Consider the following 15191-nt stretch of genomic DNA (forward strand, 5'->3'; position numbering starts at 1 on the left):
ACAGTGAAAAGTTTTGGATCCAAAACCTCTAGCAGCTCAAGTGCAGCTGACACCAATCTCTCACCTCTGGTCCATAGTTTTTCATACACTTATGTGTGGTTATATAGAGATTTCAAGTCCAGACTAGTCTCAGAAAACATACAAGAGCATGCCAAGGAGGAATTGAAGCACAGTACATAGAATTTCACATTAGAGTGAAGTAGCTGTGAATGAACTCAGCAAGTGCTCTGTGTGTTTGCACAATGTAATCATTGGTTACTTGATTTGTGTACAGGTGCTCCGATTGTGTATGTGGAACGCCAGCAGCTGATTTACTGAAAACATTAAAAAATACAATATAACATCGCTGTAAGTTCACCATAAAGAATGCTCCCAAGCTTGCCTATGCATGTTGACTCTTTTCTGTGTGCCCTCTGAAGTCTGTACACAATAACCTATTTTCCACATCATCAAATCAGTGGCAGTACCTGTGGAGCATCAGTTTTATTCACCTCTGCTCAAGAAGCCCATTCATCATTTGCAGTGAGCCTCAGATAAAAGACTCTTCATCTGTGTAAAATATTATTATTATTGTTGTTGTTAGGCTAGTGTTTTCAGAGGGTTTTATTGGAACCTGATGTCCTGCCAAAAGTAACACCCTGGGAATCTTTCAACAACTGTTCCTGGGTGTTCTGTAGATTACTGCTGTTTTCTCATACACCGTCCCTGGGAATCACATTCTCAGATTAGAAAAATGCCCATCCTCTTCCCTCTGTGACAGGAACTGCTGTTCTGGCTCTATATTGAAGGATTAGGATAGTGGTTTTTTCTGGTGACTTATTATTCAGGTTGTGTTTTGTTTCCTCATTAACCCCTTTGCAAAACAGGTTCAAAATCTAGAATAAGATTGATGTGTGAATGACCTTGTAGCATTATGCAAACACTTTGCATAGCTGAGAATGGCCATTTAAAGGAGGACTGGTGGAAAATTGGACCCAGACATTCAGTCAGCAACTTTCAACCCTGCAGAGACAAAGAACCTTTAAGAGCTAAGTTTATAATGAGGAGCTATAGTACAGCATGGCAGAAATTAAAGGGAGGCCCAAATCCCCTTAGTGACAATTGTGCTTTTCAGAGATCTCCTGAGTAGTTGTTGCCTTGAGAGACCTTTGGAAAAGGGTGTAGCAAAGGAGCCTTCCTCAGTAGGAGACTGTGCTGGGGAAGCAACTACCTCAGAGCCAGAATAGGAATGGGAGGAGATTAAAGCAGAATAATTTCTATGACAATTGAATGCCCAGATTCTGCAAACCCAGTCTTGTTCTGAAAAAAACACATTCAGATGCTGAAAACATTCACATTCAGATGCTGAACATGTTTTTGGAGTGGGAAAACAAAACTTTGCAGGAACTGGAGTTTCTTAGGATTCCTTTCTCACTGTACCTAGAGTTTATCCTGCAGTTTCTCCTTTCAAGATGGCCAAGGGACAGAAGAAGTGGGAACCACTGGTGCAGAACAAATGCTCTGGATTTCAAGTGGGGTTCACTCAGTAAGTGCTGTGTAGTGAAGCTGGACTCTTGTAAGGGGATAGCCAAAAGCTGTGTCCAAATGAACTCCTGAATGTTGGAGGAGGGATTAAAGAGTTGGGGAGGAGGAAGAAAAATCCTGGACCACGTGGACAGCCTGGGCACTGGATGACTGTGTTTGCAGGGCAGTTGTGGGGGTCCTTACTTGGCATGGGCTTAGACAAACAGCTCATGTTAGTTCCCAGTTTTAGTTACACACTGAAACCTTTGCAGTACCTAGCATGAAATGGTTGAGGAGTTTATCCCTGTAGTTTATTCACTCCTGATCACACCCTTCTCTTCTGGGTCTCTGCCTCCCCCAGCAGAGCTCCCCGCTGCTGGAGCAGCTCAGCTTCACTGTCAATATGTTGTGCAGTAGTCCTGGGGTTTTGTGGTGCCTTTCTGTGCACACACTGCAATCTTTTGTCCTTTTTTTTTTTTTTTTTCCCCTGAAAAAGACCCTAAACAAAACCCAATAAAAATAAATGCCAATTCACCTCTTTTTTTCTTATTCATGACTTCTCATATTCTGTTTGGGCACCCTGATACTCTGTTTGATTCTGCTGCTAGCATGAGAATCAAAGAAAAGAGAAAGTGGGCAAAATAAGCTTTTCCTAAACAAAACCCAATTGCCAATTCACCTCTTTTTTTCTTATTAATGACTTCTCATATTCTGTTTGGGCACCCTGATACTCTGATTCTACTGCCAGCATGACCAGAGAAAGTGGGCAAAAGAAGATTTTTTTCCACTCATTAATATGATTATCATGACCAGTGACTTTTAATATATATTTATCCCTATCTGACAGGGGATTTGATTCTGCTGCTAGCATGAGAATCAAAGAAAAGAGAAAGTGGGCAAAATAAGCTTTTTTTTCACTCATTAATATGATTATCATGACCAGTGACTTTTAATATATATTTATCCCTATCTGACAGGGGATCTTATTAATATTTAGTGAAATAATTGTAATTGTTCTCTCCAGTTTTTGACCCTGGCACCAAATTTTTGTTTTTCTTGGGCCTTTTGAAGACCTTTTACCTTGCAATCCATCCTCTGCCCTCCCTCCATCATCTCAATGCCTCAGCTCCTGCAGCACTCGAGTACAGAATGTGAATTTCCCTCTGCTCACAGGTACCAACACGTTAGCATTGACTGTGTATGCAACGTGTGTGCCTTGGGCAAAAGGCAGACTGAATGCTGCTTTGTAACAGATACAACATACCCACAATTTAAGGTCCCCAAAATATCATCTACAGCCCAACCAGGAGGAGTCACAGGGTCCTGCCTGTCCTTCACAATGCACCAAAAGGAGAAGAGGGCTTTAAAGCCCACAGATCTTTCCATGTAAAGATTGTGATCAGTAAATCACTGCCTTCTCTTGGCCTGTGTATTTGGCTGGTCCTGACACAAACTTCCCACAAGCATGGCTCTCCTTTCTGCTGAATCAGCCTCACAATTACGCCCACTGAGCAGCAGATAAGGAGAGCGAAGCACTTTGTCAGCGTGCAGGGTACAAATGTATCGTGTGTGGAATTGCATCATCTGCGTGGAATTGACTGGTTCAGCTGGAGGAGTTACTTGGCCAGATACTGCCCCTCAGTTCTCAGAGAGGTCAAGAGCAGGGTAGAGACAGTGCCTTCTGATTTAGGGATAGCCACTGGGAACAGCACCTGCCAGCTGTATCTTCATCTCTGTATACCCACAACGCACCCCATAAACAGATTTATCAATCCATGGACGTGCATCTTTGATGTACAGGGCTGGTGGTAAAGCTCAGGGCTACTTGCTCTTGCATAACTCCTTTGAGGTTTGGTTGGCTGAACTTTACTTTTCATAAGTCATTTGATAATATGTAAAACAAAAAAATGGGAGGAACATAAAAATGATATTAGGCACACCAATAACAGACTGACTGGGCTCCTAGCTGAGAAACAAGTTCTCATCAGATAGGAAAACACAGGGAGGGGAACAAAGGAAGAAAAAAATTGCTTTTGGATCAGAATAAAGAGGAATGTATTGTTATCATTCGCAGCCACGGAATGATGCATTTTTTTTTATTTTTTAGCCATTCTTTGCTGTTGGTAATGACAGGGACACCTTTCCCTTCATCTGGCCAAGTGTCTGAGTCACAGATCCCACAGATGGGACAATGTCCCTGTTTGTGCAGTGTTAGTGAGGCAAGAGAGGAAGCACTCTGGGATGTTCCTGCTTCCCCCTGGCCCTAAACACCCGAGTTCACCCCCACACTGCCCCAGAGCTGAGTCCTGAGCCCGTTCCCCTTCCCAGAGGGGGTCCTGCAAGGGAGCTGCCACTTGGGCATGGCCCAAAAATCTGAACACTGTAAGCCTGACCCTGCTCAGTCGCTCAGCTGGAGGCTCGTGGCTGAAGGCAGTGCAGAGGGCTTTGGAAATGAATCAGAGGACTCCTCAACTCCACATCACCAACCAAAAGCCAATCTAATTAGTAGCCACCAAGACCTGTTTCCATCTGTTCTTTAATTGCTTGTCTGAGCCTGGTCCTGAGTTCAAATCTCTGCACTGGATACAGATCTACAGTGTGCCTGTTATCTCCTTTTTTTTATGGTCTCAGCAGAATAATTGGGCATTAGATCAGCTCAGGGACGAAACACACCCCTTGCTGTATTAGTAGCTCAGACTAGGAGGATGTGGGGGGCTCCATCTTCTCTGGTTTCTGGGGACAGAGACCTCTGGGACTCTGTTCTCTGTATCTGTTCCCCCCATTTGGCTTACTAGCATTCATAGACTGTCATTTTATGGAACACATCCTGCTGGAGCTCTCTTCTGGGGCTGTGCTCCTCTTTTTTTCCTTCTCCTTCATGATTTGCTCCCTATACTTAGTGAGGTTTTGGTGTATTTGTTTTGGTGTGGATTTTTTTTCTTCTTCTTTTCTTTTTTTTTTTTTTTTTTTTTTAAATCTGCTTCTGGAATACTGAAGTAATTCCTTCCTCTGAACATATTAGCTTTTTTATTTTGGTAGGCCCATGTCTCTTCCACCTGATATCTGTGTAGCAGCACCTGGATGTGAGTAGTTTTCTCCCTCAAACTCCCTTGCACCCTGGCTCCTCACAGCAGAAGGGGGTAAGAGGGGCTTTCATTGTACCAGCGGACTTTGCCCATCCCTCTCTGGGTCTGAACAGGCCAGCATTATTTCCCAAGTGCTAAATCCACTCACAATGGTTTTAAATGGTTGAGCTGCTGAGCCAGCTGAACAGCAAACACCAGCGGGGAAACCACATTTCGTGAGCGCTTCAGATTCCTTCAGACCGTACGTGGAGCCATTAGGAGCAAAGTAACAGCCCTTTGACACAACTCCCTTCGGCAACTTTTTCACAACCACGTGCCAAAAAATGGGGGCTGGCTAAGAAATTGGGCCAGAGTCAACTCCCAAGAATCTAGCACATGAGGATGGAGTTCAAATCTGTTTTGGTTGAAACAAAACAGCAGCACAGTGTATTTTCTTGTATTTTCTTGTATTTTCTTTCAACCCTTTGCTGGGTGTCTCCCTGATCAGTGTGGATTGCCAGTCAAGGTATCACCATGGGCAAAAGATGAGAAAAACCCCAGGTGCCAATGTTGTGTAGGAATAGTTTTTATTGTATTTGCATCTGTTAACTGTTTGCCTTATTTTTTACAACTAAGTGAAGAAAAATCCAGTTTGTGTATCTATTGTCTTCTGATAATCATAGGATAACTAGATCTTCAGCTAAGATAACCAGTTAAAAAATATTCAAGAGTTCAAGCAATTATCCCATTGCAGCAAGATAGATGAAGGCCTGTGTAAAGGAGCTGCTATTTCTGTCTGTGCCCAGACATATTCCTGAAACAAGTTCTTTCACAATGATCTGGGTTAGCTTAGACACTCAGTAATGGAGGTTTCCTAGCCCAGACAGTTTTGACAATTTGAGCATTGCATTGAGGCAGCAGTAATTATTGATGGTGGTCATGAGGAAGGATGAACTTCCCTGTTCCAGCTCCAGTCAGCAAAAACTGTGTGGCCACAGCCTAAAATCACACAGGGACGTGCAGCAACATTTCATCTTGAATCAGCCAGAAGGAGGTGCAAAGTTCAAGCTGAAAAGTTGCATCAAGAACTCGTATGGTCATTCTGAGTCAGAATTTCTGTTTAAAGTATTTCAGTGTGTTTCACTTTGGCTTTGGGGTTTCGTCCCACACCAGCGTGGTTGAGTGACTTCAGTTCCATCAAGAAAGAGGTGCAAACACAGCTGTGTGCCTGAACTTTGGAAAGTGTGTCAAAATTTGTTTCCAAGGGATGTTGAAGTTAACATTCAGCAGGGGAAGGAATTATGTGTGGTCTCTTATTGACAACTTCAGTTAATGGTCTTTTTTACACCGTGTGAAGTAACAGAGTGTTCTCTGGTGACTAAAAAAATCTTCAATGATTCCTTCAAGAATTTATGGAGATTAAGAATTTAACCTCTTTGAGCAAAGATGAAACCAAGAATGCTGCTCTGTGGCAATTTGCCCATCCAGAGATGCTCAGTCTTTTCTGTCACCATCCACTGGTGTGCCCTTGGGTATATCAGTGTTCATTTAACCATGTCTGCCTTGACTTAATATCTGTGAAATAGCAGGAAAACACCTCTTGCTCCATGTGGAGATTGTGAAATTAAATTCATTGATATTCATAGCACTCTTGGAAAACTAGGGACAGAAGAACTTGGTTTTCACACAAGTCCTGGGAGAGTATTTCTGTTCTGTTATTTTCTGCAGAAATACTCCTTCAGTAAAACATAGGTTACAGAAGAATGGTTGGCCACCCTTTGGCTCTTGTTAGATTGGTAGGAGCAGTTATTTTTGTCACATAATCAAGGTCTGTGGTGAATTTGGGCCTTCTTTTAAAGCTCACAAAATATTATTCAGTTATGTGACTGCAAAAGAGAAAACTCCTGCAAATATGCACAAATATTAGGGAAAAATAAAGAAAAAAACCAAGAGAGCATGAAGAAGCCACAAACCAAAACATGATCTCATTTTCTTGTTCTTGTTTCTCTAAATCTGTCAACAGGATTCCCCCAGAATTTCCAGCACTCAATGAACCTTGACCCAAGCAGCTTAATGAGAAATTTCTTCCCCAAGGGTTATTTTGGATAGAAAGTTCTAAGATCCTGTGTATAATGGTTTTCACAGCTGTAATTACAGAGTCACATATCTGATTCATGTAATTTGACAAGGAATTATAGCTTGGCTAGTTCAAAGGAGTGTGTCAAGGTGTATGGTAAGTGGTGATGTGGATCTTGCAGCCTCTGCACTTGGGCCCTTCCATCATTTTGGTTCAAATGTTTCTGTTAAATGTTTACATACCTGTGGCAGTCTAGATTACAGTAGTAGAGCTCATTTCTTGTATTGCCTTTCCTCAGAGACAGTTTTATAAACACTTGACTCACAAGGCAGGCATAGGGAAATGGCAGTGAAAATGCCCATTCACCCTTTTTGTACTTGGAGAAGCTCACAGTTTTGTGTGTGGTTATTGTATGCCTGAAGCGCTGCCCATTTTTGTTCTCAGAAGAGAAACATAGCAAAATAACACAGATTTTACAGAAAGGGCTGAGAAATTGTGACTTGGACTGGAGGCTTCCATTTTCAGTGGTAAGTGAGGGGAAAATGCTGTACCTGTGTGTCAGCTGGGGGCAAAAAGGGAGAACGGTGCATGGATCAGCTCTCAGGCACAGGCTGGAATGAAGGTGAGAAGGGCAACTATTTGACAAAAGATAGAAAACATCAATTTAGCTGTGTTTTAACAGATATTTCACGTTGCAGAGGATTTCCAGTCACAAAGATGTCTCAGTGGTTTACTGTTGGCCTGACAGGAGAGCTGTGTTGCCACCTCCATAACCAGGAGTATGGTTACTCACTGCAACCAAAACTCCTTGTGCACTGGACTCTGCAAGGTGCACAAGTGTGTGGGTGGATCTGTATCTCAGTGTGTGAAATGGCTGCGTGGCAGGAGATGGCGTTCCTGAGGGCTGAGGAGGAGGAGGAGGAGGTGCAACAAGCAGAGTCACGCTGGTGGCCAAGGAGCAGGCCAGGCCAAGCTGCTGGAGCAGCACAGGAGTGGCAGGAGGCTTGTCCTGGGATGGTTTGGCGTGGCTGCTGGCTGACCTTGCCCCCACACAGGCCATGGCCATGCTGACTTGCTGTCACCCTCAGGAGGACATGGGCCCCTGAGCGTCCCCTCAGCCTCCTGTGCTGCACAGGTGCCATCCTGTCACCCAGGTCCTGTGCCAGTTCACCTCCTGCCCATCCCCACAGGGAGAGCCTGTGCCTCCTGGGGTCTGCTCTCCCTGCTTCAGTTGTACAAGCTTTACAAAGAAATCCTGCTATTTTTAATAAACTTTTATAGCAGTCAAGCTTTAGGGTTCTCATCCCTTACCTCAGGGTATGTGGCAGCACCCCCTGACCCAGGTAATTTCCTCAACCCCTCCCAATTTTCTCTGTAGAAACGTCTAGGCTTCATCAGATTGCTTCTACAGAGCCCATTTTTTGTCCCTCACCGCTTTTAACATTTTATTGTGGCCTAGGCTCTGGCTGTTCTCTGGTATCAGACATGTCCAATGCAGTGTGGGACCAGGCTCTGTCCCTCACAAAGACTCCTGCTTTTCTTCACTGCTCCTCAGAAGGTGAAGTGTGAGGATCCAGATCAACCACTGCTGGTATATTTAACTCCACATGGGCCTCATTTTCCCCTGATACCTTAAAACCCAAGATGAAAAATACTATCCCAGTGTTTGGGAAGGGCCTAAGCAAACATTCACCCCAAGTGGGAAATGTGGCCATGTCCAGGTAGAGCAGGCAGGAGGAACGTAAAGGGAGGAGGGGAAATGTCACATCTGACAATAGAACCAAGAACTAATTAGTACTAATTGCAAGAATTAGTCTCTTTCTCCCCAGCACGTTGTGACCACATTTGTCTGTGTTGTAGTGTGAGTGTTGCTGGTTTCTGGCACCAGCACAGGTAATGCTACACAAACTTCCAGGTCCTGGCAGCTGGGAAGAAAAGCATAGGGTCACTCTTGCTCCAAAGTCTAATAACCTATTTCACACTTGCTTTTTGACTAACTAGGGCACAGTGAATCTCTGCCAAAGCCCTGTAAAGGCTTTACTCTCAAGGAGCAGCCTGAAATCTTGCAGTCTGGGTGGCATCCACTAGTGAGAGCAATCATTGTTATGGTTAGGGCCTTCCCTGCTTCTCCCACTGGCTACACCAAGACCTGAACCTACACCAAGACCTGAACCAGATTACTGCTCTGAAGTGAGGGGTAGCTGCCTCTGAAAGGAGGTATTCCATTGTCTGTATGCTCTCATGGCAACACAGTCAGGGACAGGTGTGTGATCCTCCCAGGAACCACTGCAGGACAGCAAAGCAGAACATGAACCCTGACAAAAAGTAGCTGGTTTCCTTTGAATTAATCTCTCTGCACCAGCTTTGCCAGAGTTCAAATGAATGGCATAGGTGATGGAGTGTGACCCTGGAGTGGGATCCTGTTTGAAAGGCTGGAGTAACTGAGTTAATTAAAAACACAGTGAGATGAGCTCCTGAGACTCTTGATGACTGGATTGCACACAATGTACAAGGATGACACAGAAGTGGATTTTTCTGAAGCACTTAGATTTCTCTCTGAAAGGCTCTTTCTCAATGGAGATTTTCACTATCCAGGCCCAAATTACAGAGCCCAGATAATGCTGCTGAAGCCACCTGGGGCAGGCCATTGCTTTGTTGGCAACACGAGCCTGCCACAGTTCCAGGAATGGGAGAGGAGAGGAGAGGTCCTGGAGCACTGGAGAGTGCAAACTGGCTGCTGCAGAAGCAGGTGAATACATGCCCAAACCAGGAACTTGTAAGCACATCACAGCCTTGAAGCACAAGTTAAAGCCACAAAACACCTAAAAACTGAAAGTCTTGCCCAGCTGTGAACACACTCTGTGTGTGTTCAGAGTTAGACTGAAAGTGGGATGTGAGAGATGGGATTTACTGTGGTAAGGGGGGGCTTTCCAATTGTTTTGTGGGCATTTTGGAAAAGTCCACACTGTTAGACCTGTAGCTGACTTCTATTTATCTGCCTTTCTAAAGTCTGCCTGCTGTAGATCTGGTCCAAAACTGAGCACTGGAAGTAAACTATGCAATTACTTTAAATATTTTTTCCTTGTAAGTTACTTGTAAACCTGTCTTTATTTCCACAGATGTATTTTCCATTCAAGGTACTCATGAAGCAACTCCTGCCAAAAAATTTCAGTGTAGGGCCTGTTTTCCAGAATGATTATTTTAGCTGTTTACTCTTTTTACTTTTGAAGTATGAATGATTCCCTAAATGGTGAGGTATTACTTCTGCTTCTCATCCCAGAGGATTGTATTTTTTTTTTTTAATCCAAAGAGTAAGAAACTATAAAAAGAAAGACACAACATACAATATATGACCTCTTTTCCAGTATGAACACAGATGACATTTCATCCAGCACACATCCCTTAAACACCCATATGTACAGAAGGAACACCCCTGCAAGAAAATATAAAAACGTAAATCTAATAAAACTGTGGAGCCATTTAGTATCAGCTGCTGTGCTGGGAGTGGTGGAATGGTGTTGTCTCAGTCACCCCCATTCAAAGAATGGGACATTGGCTTAAATCACCAATGAAACAGGGTTGTGTTGAGATGTCAGATCGTGAGCTGCAGCAGCTGAGGTACGCAGCTGAACAGATTTAATGGGCCTTTTGCTGCCGGAAAGAACTGTCCTGCATGGCTCCCTCCTCCCTTCTTCCCCCTGCAAATCTCTGTGAAAGGGTTGGAGGCTAGTCAGGAGGGCAATAGCATAAACAAGTACAGGCAAATCAGCCAGAGTGTTTCTATCAAAGCCATACTTCTAATTTGTAAACCTGTGTTTCCTGAAGTATGAGGAAATTGGTGATGGGGTCTTGTTGGATTGTTTTGTTTCTATCCCAAATGTGTTTTTCAGATCCCAGCTATCTCAGGATGTACTCTGCTGTACCTCACCAGGATACTGCTCTCTGTCTGGTTTCTTGTCAGTGACAGGTGTTTAATAGAGGAAGGTGAAAGTTTCACTTGGAAGCCACAACTAAGAGATGTCTGGGGAGAAAAATGCATCATTCAGATTAAATAATGTCAAAGTTTTACCTTTTAATAGGTAAACTAACATTTTGAATTAAAATACGTTCATTCCAGTTTTATTTACTTTCTTAGCACTTGTCTGGCTGGCATAAATCATGTAAGGCTGCACAGTCTTGTGTCTTTTTTCCATTTCAGCACCATTTCCTTTTTGCATCTCTCTCTACACCATTTGAGGTTTTGCTGGTCTTCCTAGAAGTCAGAATGGGAAAACAGACTCCTTGGAAACACACAGAACAAGAGAATTTTTGTAAGGGAGAAAGTGGATTAATGGGAGATACTTCTTGCTGTTAAAAAGCAGTCATAGGTGCCACTTAGAGAGAGCTGGTATCTAATTTCTCTAATGCAAGCTGCCTCTTGTAGTCTGGTCAGCAATTGTGCCACAGCCTGTAGGGAACTGAAAAGTTCCAATATTTATTTTTATCCTGCTATTGGCTTATGGAATTTGAAGGTACCTTTTTTAGCTTGCATAACTGTAAATATTGTTACTGGACCTCCCGACCTCTTTTCTATGTTTGTTCGCCCCAATATTTGACCTCCTAACCTGCCCCAGGAGATGGCAAATTCCACAGGCTGATGACATGCTGGATGTGGGAGTCCTGTTACAGACACTTTCAATTTTGCTGATTGAGCTCCTGTTCATGCTTCAGAATAAGCAAAAAGAAAACCAAAAAAAAAAACGTTGGGGATTGATCAGTTCTCCTTAGAGCCTTCTTAAATCTTGATGGCCTTTTCCTGCTGTCTCCTACATGAGGACAAAGGTCCATTGTTTTTATTTTAGCTACCTGCCTAGCCTGTCCATGTTGTGTAAGAAATGTTAGGAGGTACTGGCAACTGCTTCAGACACAGGACCCTCAGTCTATAAATAAAAATTCCTATTTCTGTATTGTATCATAGTCAGCTTTCATGACTGCTCCTGCTATTTCATCCAGGAGCTCTTTGAGGAGGAGTGAGTCAGGCGTTACAGCGTGCAGTGCGCATTCCCCGAGATCTTCCTAAACCCACAGCTGGAAACTTCCCAGAAGATACCTGCTCTGCATTCACTGCTCAGAGCAGGGACTCAAAAGAGGGTTTTAAATGTGCTTTCCACTGAAAACCACTTTTTTTTTTTTTTTTTTTTTTTTTTTTTTTTTTTTTTCCTCTGCCACTGACCACTCCTCCCCTTACCTCACACTTGTCAAGTCACATCATTTACAGGACTCTCTGCTTGTCTCAGCTATTGTCCTGAATCCTAATTCAGGATTCTGCCAAATACACCAATTTGTCATGAACAAATGATTTGGGATTTAGATCACTTCAAGAATCATCGTCAAAGATATTTGTGAAAGTGGTTTTAATATGATGTTGTAAAAATGTGACTTAAAATGTTCGATGGCAAGCTTCAGTCTGTTATTATACAGCACAATCATTTGAACAATGATTTGAAACTACCAAGGCACAAGAAAAAACAGTTACTGAGATAAAATCAAAGTTACCAGGGCAGAAATCAAAGTTATCATACTACAGGGTTATGTGCAGCATCAATCACTTACCAGAGATCTGCTGCTGGTAAAAGGTCTCTGCTTTGAGAGGCAGCCTTGAGGGTTGTCACAGTGCAAGGGGAAATCACTGCCATGCAGTCAGGCTGCTTAGCCAGGAGAGCTCAAAGAAGGCTCACTCAGGCCTTTATTTATAGAATAAAGTGGTTGGCTTGCAGTCAAATTACATGTGATAGTAAAGGTATGTATGAGACTCCTTGTACCCACAACTTACTTTGTTCCTTGATAAATGAGTCTTGGAAAAGTTGCTCACTATTCATGTGTTAATCGCATGATTGGTGTTCCAAGCTCATGCCTCGATGCTCACTGGGTCAACTCTGCTTCTTTGTGGGTTTTCAGAAAGCAGATGGAAACCAGAGGAGTTCTTGATCCATTTGCAGCTTATGCTTTCACATCCTTTGGAGTCTGAACCAAACTAGATTCGTTTGATCAAGGGGTTTTATTTATTACACCAGTGGGTAACACTCCCTCTCCTGAAACTGTATTTCCTGATCATAAGCATACCAGAATCTGTGTGCATTCACCTGTGTTTTGTGCTGCCTGCTGGCTTCCCCATGAGGAGTCACAAAGGAAACTTTAGCAGCACAGTTATTCTTGGGGCAGTTGTGTGGTGGTGCACACTCTACACCTCCCTGCTCTGGAAACAGATGGGATGTTCTTCTCAGTCATGCAACTCAAGGAACCTTTGGCCTTCTGGACTTACTTATTTGAGTATTGTAAAAATGTTGGTGTGATCATTTTTGGCTCTTCACTTACGCCTCTAGGTGGGTTGAAAGAGAAAACCCTAAACCAAAAATTTTGCAGTAGTTTATAAGATTTTTAATCAGTGAAACTGATTTTTTTCATCTATTATACCTGGACTTTAAATCCATGATGGACCTGAAACTTTCCATTGAGTGGAGTGATTTAATATACAGTGAGTTAATTTGACTTTTTATTTAGAACAATTTTCTTGTCCTGTCTTCACCATCAGTTCCTGGCTTAATGATGTCTATATTTTTCCTCTTATTGTCTAGTTCTAAGAAAGACTAACATTTATCTCTCCCTTAATAAAGTCTTAATAAAGTACATTTTCACTGTCATAGCTACCTGTGCATCTTCCTCACTAATTGTGTCTCTTATTGAGCATAGCTACTCCCAGGTCTTCAAAAGCTGCTCTGCACCTAGTATGTCACTGGAGACACATTCTGCAGGTCTGGGGAGTCTCAGTCCTTCTTTCTAGTTAAGGAACATTGTCCTGATTATTTCCAAGGGCACAAATCTTACCATCTTAATTTCTTTGACATGGGCCGAAGAAAAATAATTGTGACCCCAGAGTGACTTCCCCACTGCCAAGTCTAAGAATGATCAAGACCACTTCAGACAGAAAAATCAGCTGCAAAGTTTGGACCCTTATGCCACCTACTCAGGGCTGGAAGCTGTGCCCTAGACAATGCTTCATATTCTTCCCTTCACTGCTGTCTGAAGTGCAGATCTGGATTTGAACTTCTCAGGTTTGATGGGTAATTTGTGATCTGGGCTTTTGATTCCATTTCCTCTCTTTTTCCCAGCCCTTGGGTAGTTGCCCTTTCTGAGAACGCACGCTGCACACAAGAAACACCCTTCTTAAAAAACACAAACACTCAGAGTAGGAACACAGAGAACTGAAAGAGCTTCACCAAGAAGTTTTGTTTCTCTGTAAACCGTACATAGGAAACCTTGGCCTCTTCACTCCCTCAGTATTTGCTGTATTTATTTCTTTTTCTCCTCTCCAGATTGAGAGTACTTTCTGCCAAACAGAGAAAGGCTTTGTGAGATGAGGGACAGATCAGACTTATGCAGCTTGTAGAGTATGTGCTGCCTCCTTCTGAGGGCTGAAGGCTAATCTCTTCCTCCGCTGCCCTTCCTTCCCTAAAAAGCATCTCTTTTTAGTAATATCCCTCTTCTAACCCTTATTTTTTTTGAAAAAGGCTCATAACTGCTCTTGGCAGAACACAGCAGACATCCTGCCACTGGTTTTTCTTCAAAGGGGAACAGAGGAAAAAAGCAGAACTGACTTTTCAAAGGAAATTTGCTGCCAGAGCTGAGGAGAAAATGATAGAAGCGATGGATGTTTCCCCTCAAATTGAGGCTCTTCCCTCCCACTTCCCCCTCTGGTGGATATTTCCCCAAGCCAGACTCACATGAGGGTTGGTGCTGTCCCTCTCCGAGGCCATCCTTGCGTCCCCAGGTCTCTGTCTCCGGAGCAGCCGGAGCGGAGCGCTCTGTGCTCCTGGAGCCTCTGGAGCCAGGGCGCAGCTGCTGGAACAGTCCTGCTATTCATGTGCCGGCAGCCGCCCCTGGCATGGGCTGGGGGGCGAGACAGGGGCTGGCAGCCGATTCTTCATTGTCCAGGCAGCCCTGGAACAAGTGCCCCTCTTAGACTTTCCATGACACTCGTGTTCACGGCGTGTCCGCGCTACCTCTGCGAGCCCAGCTGAGCCCCATGAGCTCACTTGGGCAGGGACGTGGGGATGCAGCCAGTGTACCAAGAGGTTCCTGGCATGGGCTGAGAAGCCACAGCAGCCATCCCAATCTCTTCCCTCTCTCCCTCCCTCCTTCCCCAGCACACAGCAGAAGGTACAGATAAAAAACCAAGAGGTGAAAAAGTCCACAAAGCTGTGCCTGCTAGTTGCTGCTGCTGTTGCTAAGATAGTGTTACATCTCAGAGGAAATTCACACTTTATTCTTTTAACAGTCCCTTCTTCACATTTTCCTCCCCAGCCAAAATGCCCTTCCTTTTCCCTCCCCAACATTTTTTTCAGTTGAATTTGATATGTCTGGTCTTAGCTGAAATGAAAACTTGCTTTTCGCTGAAGTTAAAAACAGCTATGAAAGACACTGGAATGGAAATGTGTGCAGCCAGAATCAAGTCACAGTGTAGGAAAACATGTTGTTATTATTACTAGGTGGGTTCCTCAGGCAGAAAT

General features: G+C 43.6%; 1 protein-coding gene across 1 annotated transcript in view; it reads right to left on the minus strand.

The window, feature by feature from the left end:
• Nucleotides 1–14690, minus strand: part of NINJ2 (ninjurin 2) — a 45314-nt gene extending 30624 nt beyond the window's left edge. The window contains exon 1 of the mRNA XM_041398664.1: nt 14406–14690. Coding sequence (XP_041254598.1) covers nt 14406–14438 — 33 coding nt within the window. The 5' untranslated portion in view covers nt 14439–14690. The remainder of the gene's footprint in view (nt 1–14405) is intronic.
• Between the last annotated feature and the right edge of the window lie 501 nt (nt 14691–15191).

This window comes from Onychostruthus taczanowskii, unplaced genomic scaffold (assembly GCF_017590055.1).
Source record: "Onychostruthus taczanowskii isolate IOZ18803 unplaced genomic scaffold, ASM1759005v1 scaffold15, whole genome shotgun sequence".
Classification (NCBI taxonomy): Eukaryota; Metazoa; Chordata; class Aves; order Passeriformes; family Passeridae; genus Onychostruthus; species Onychostruthus taczanowskii.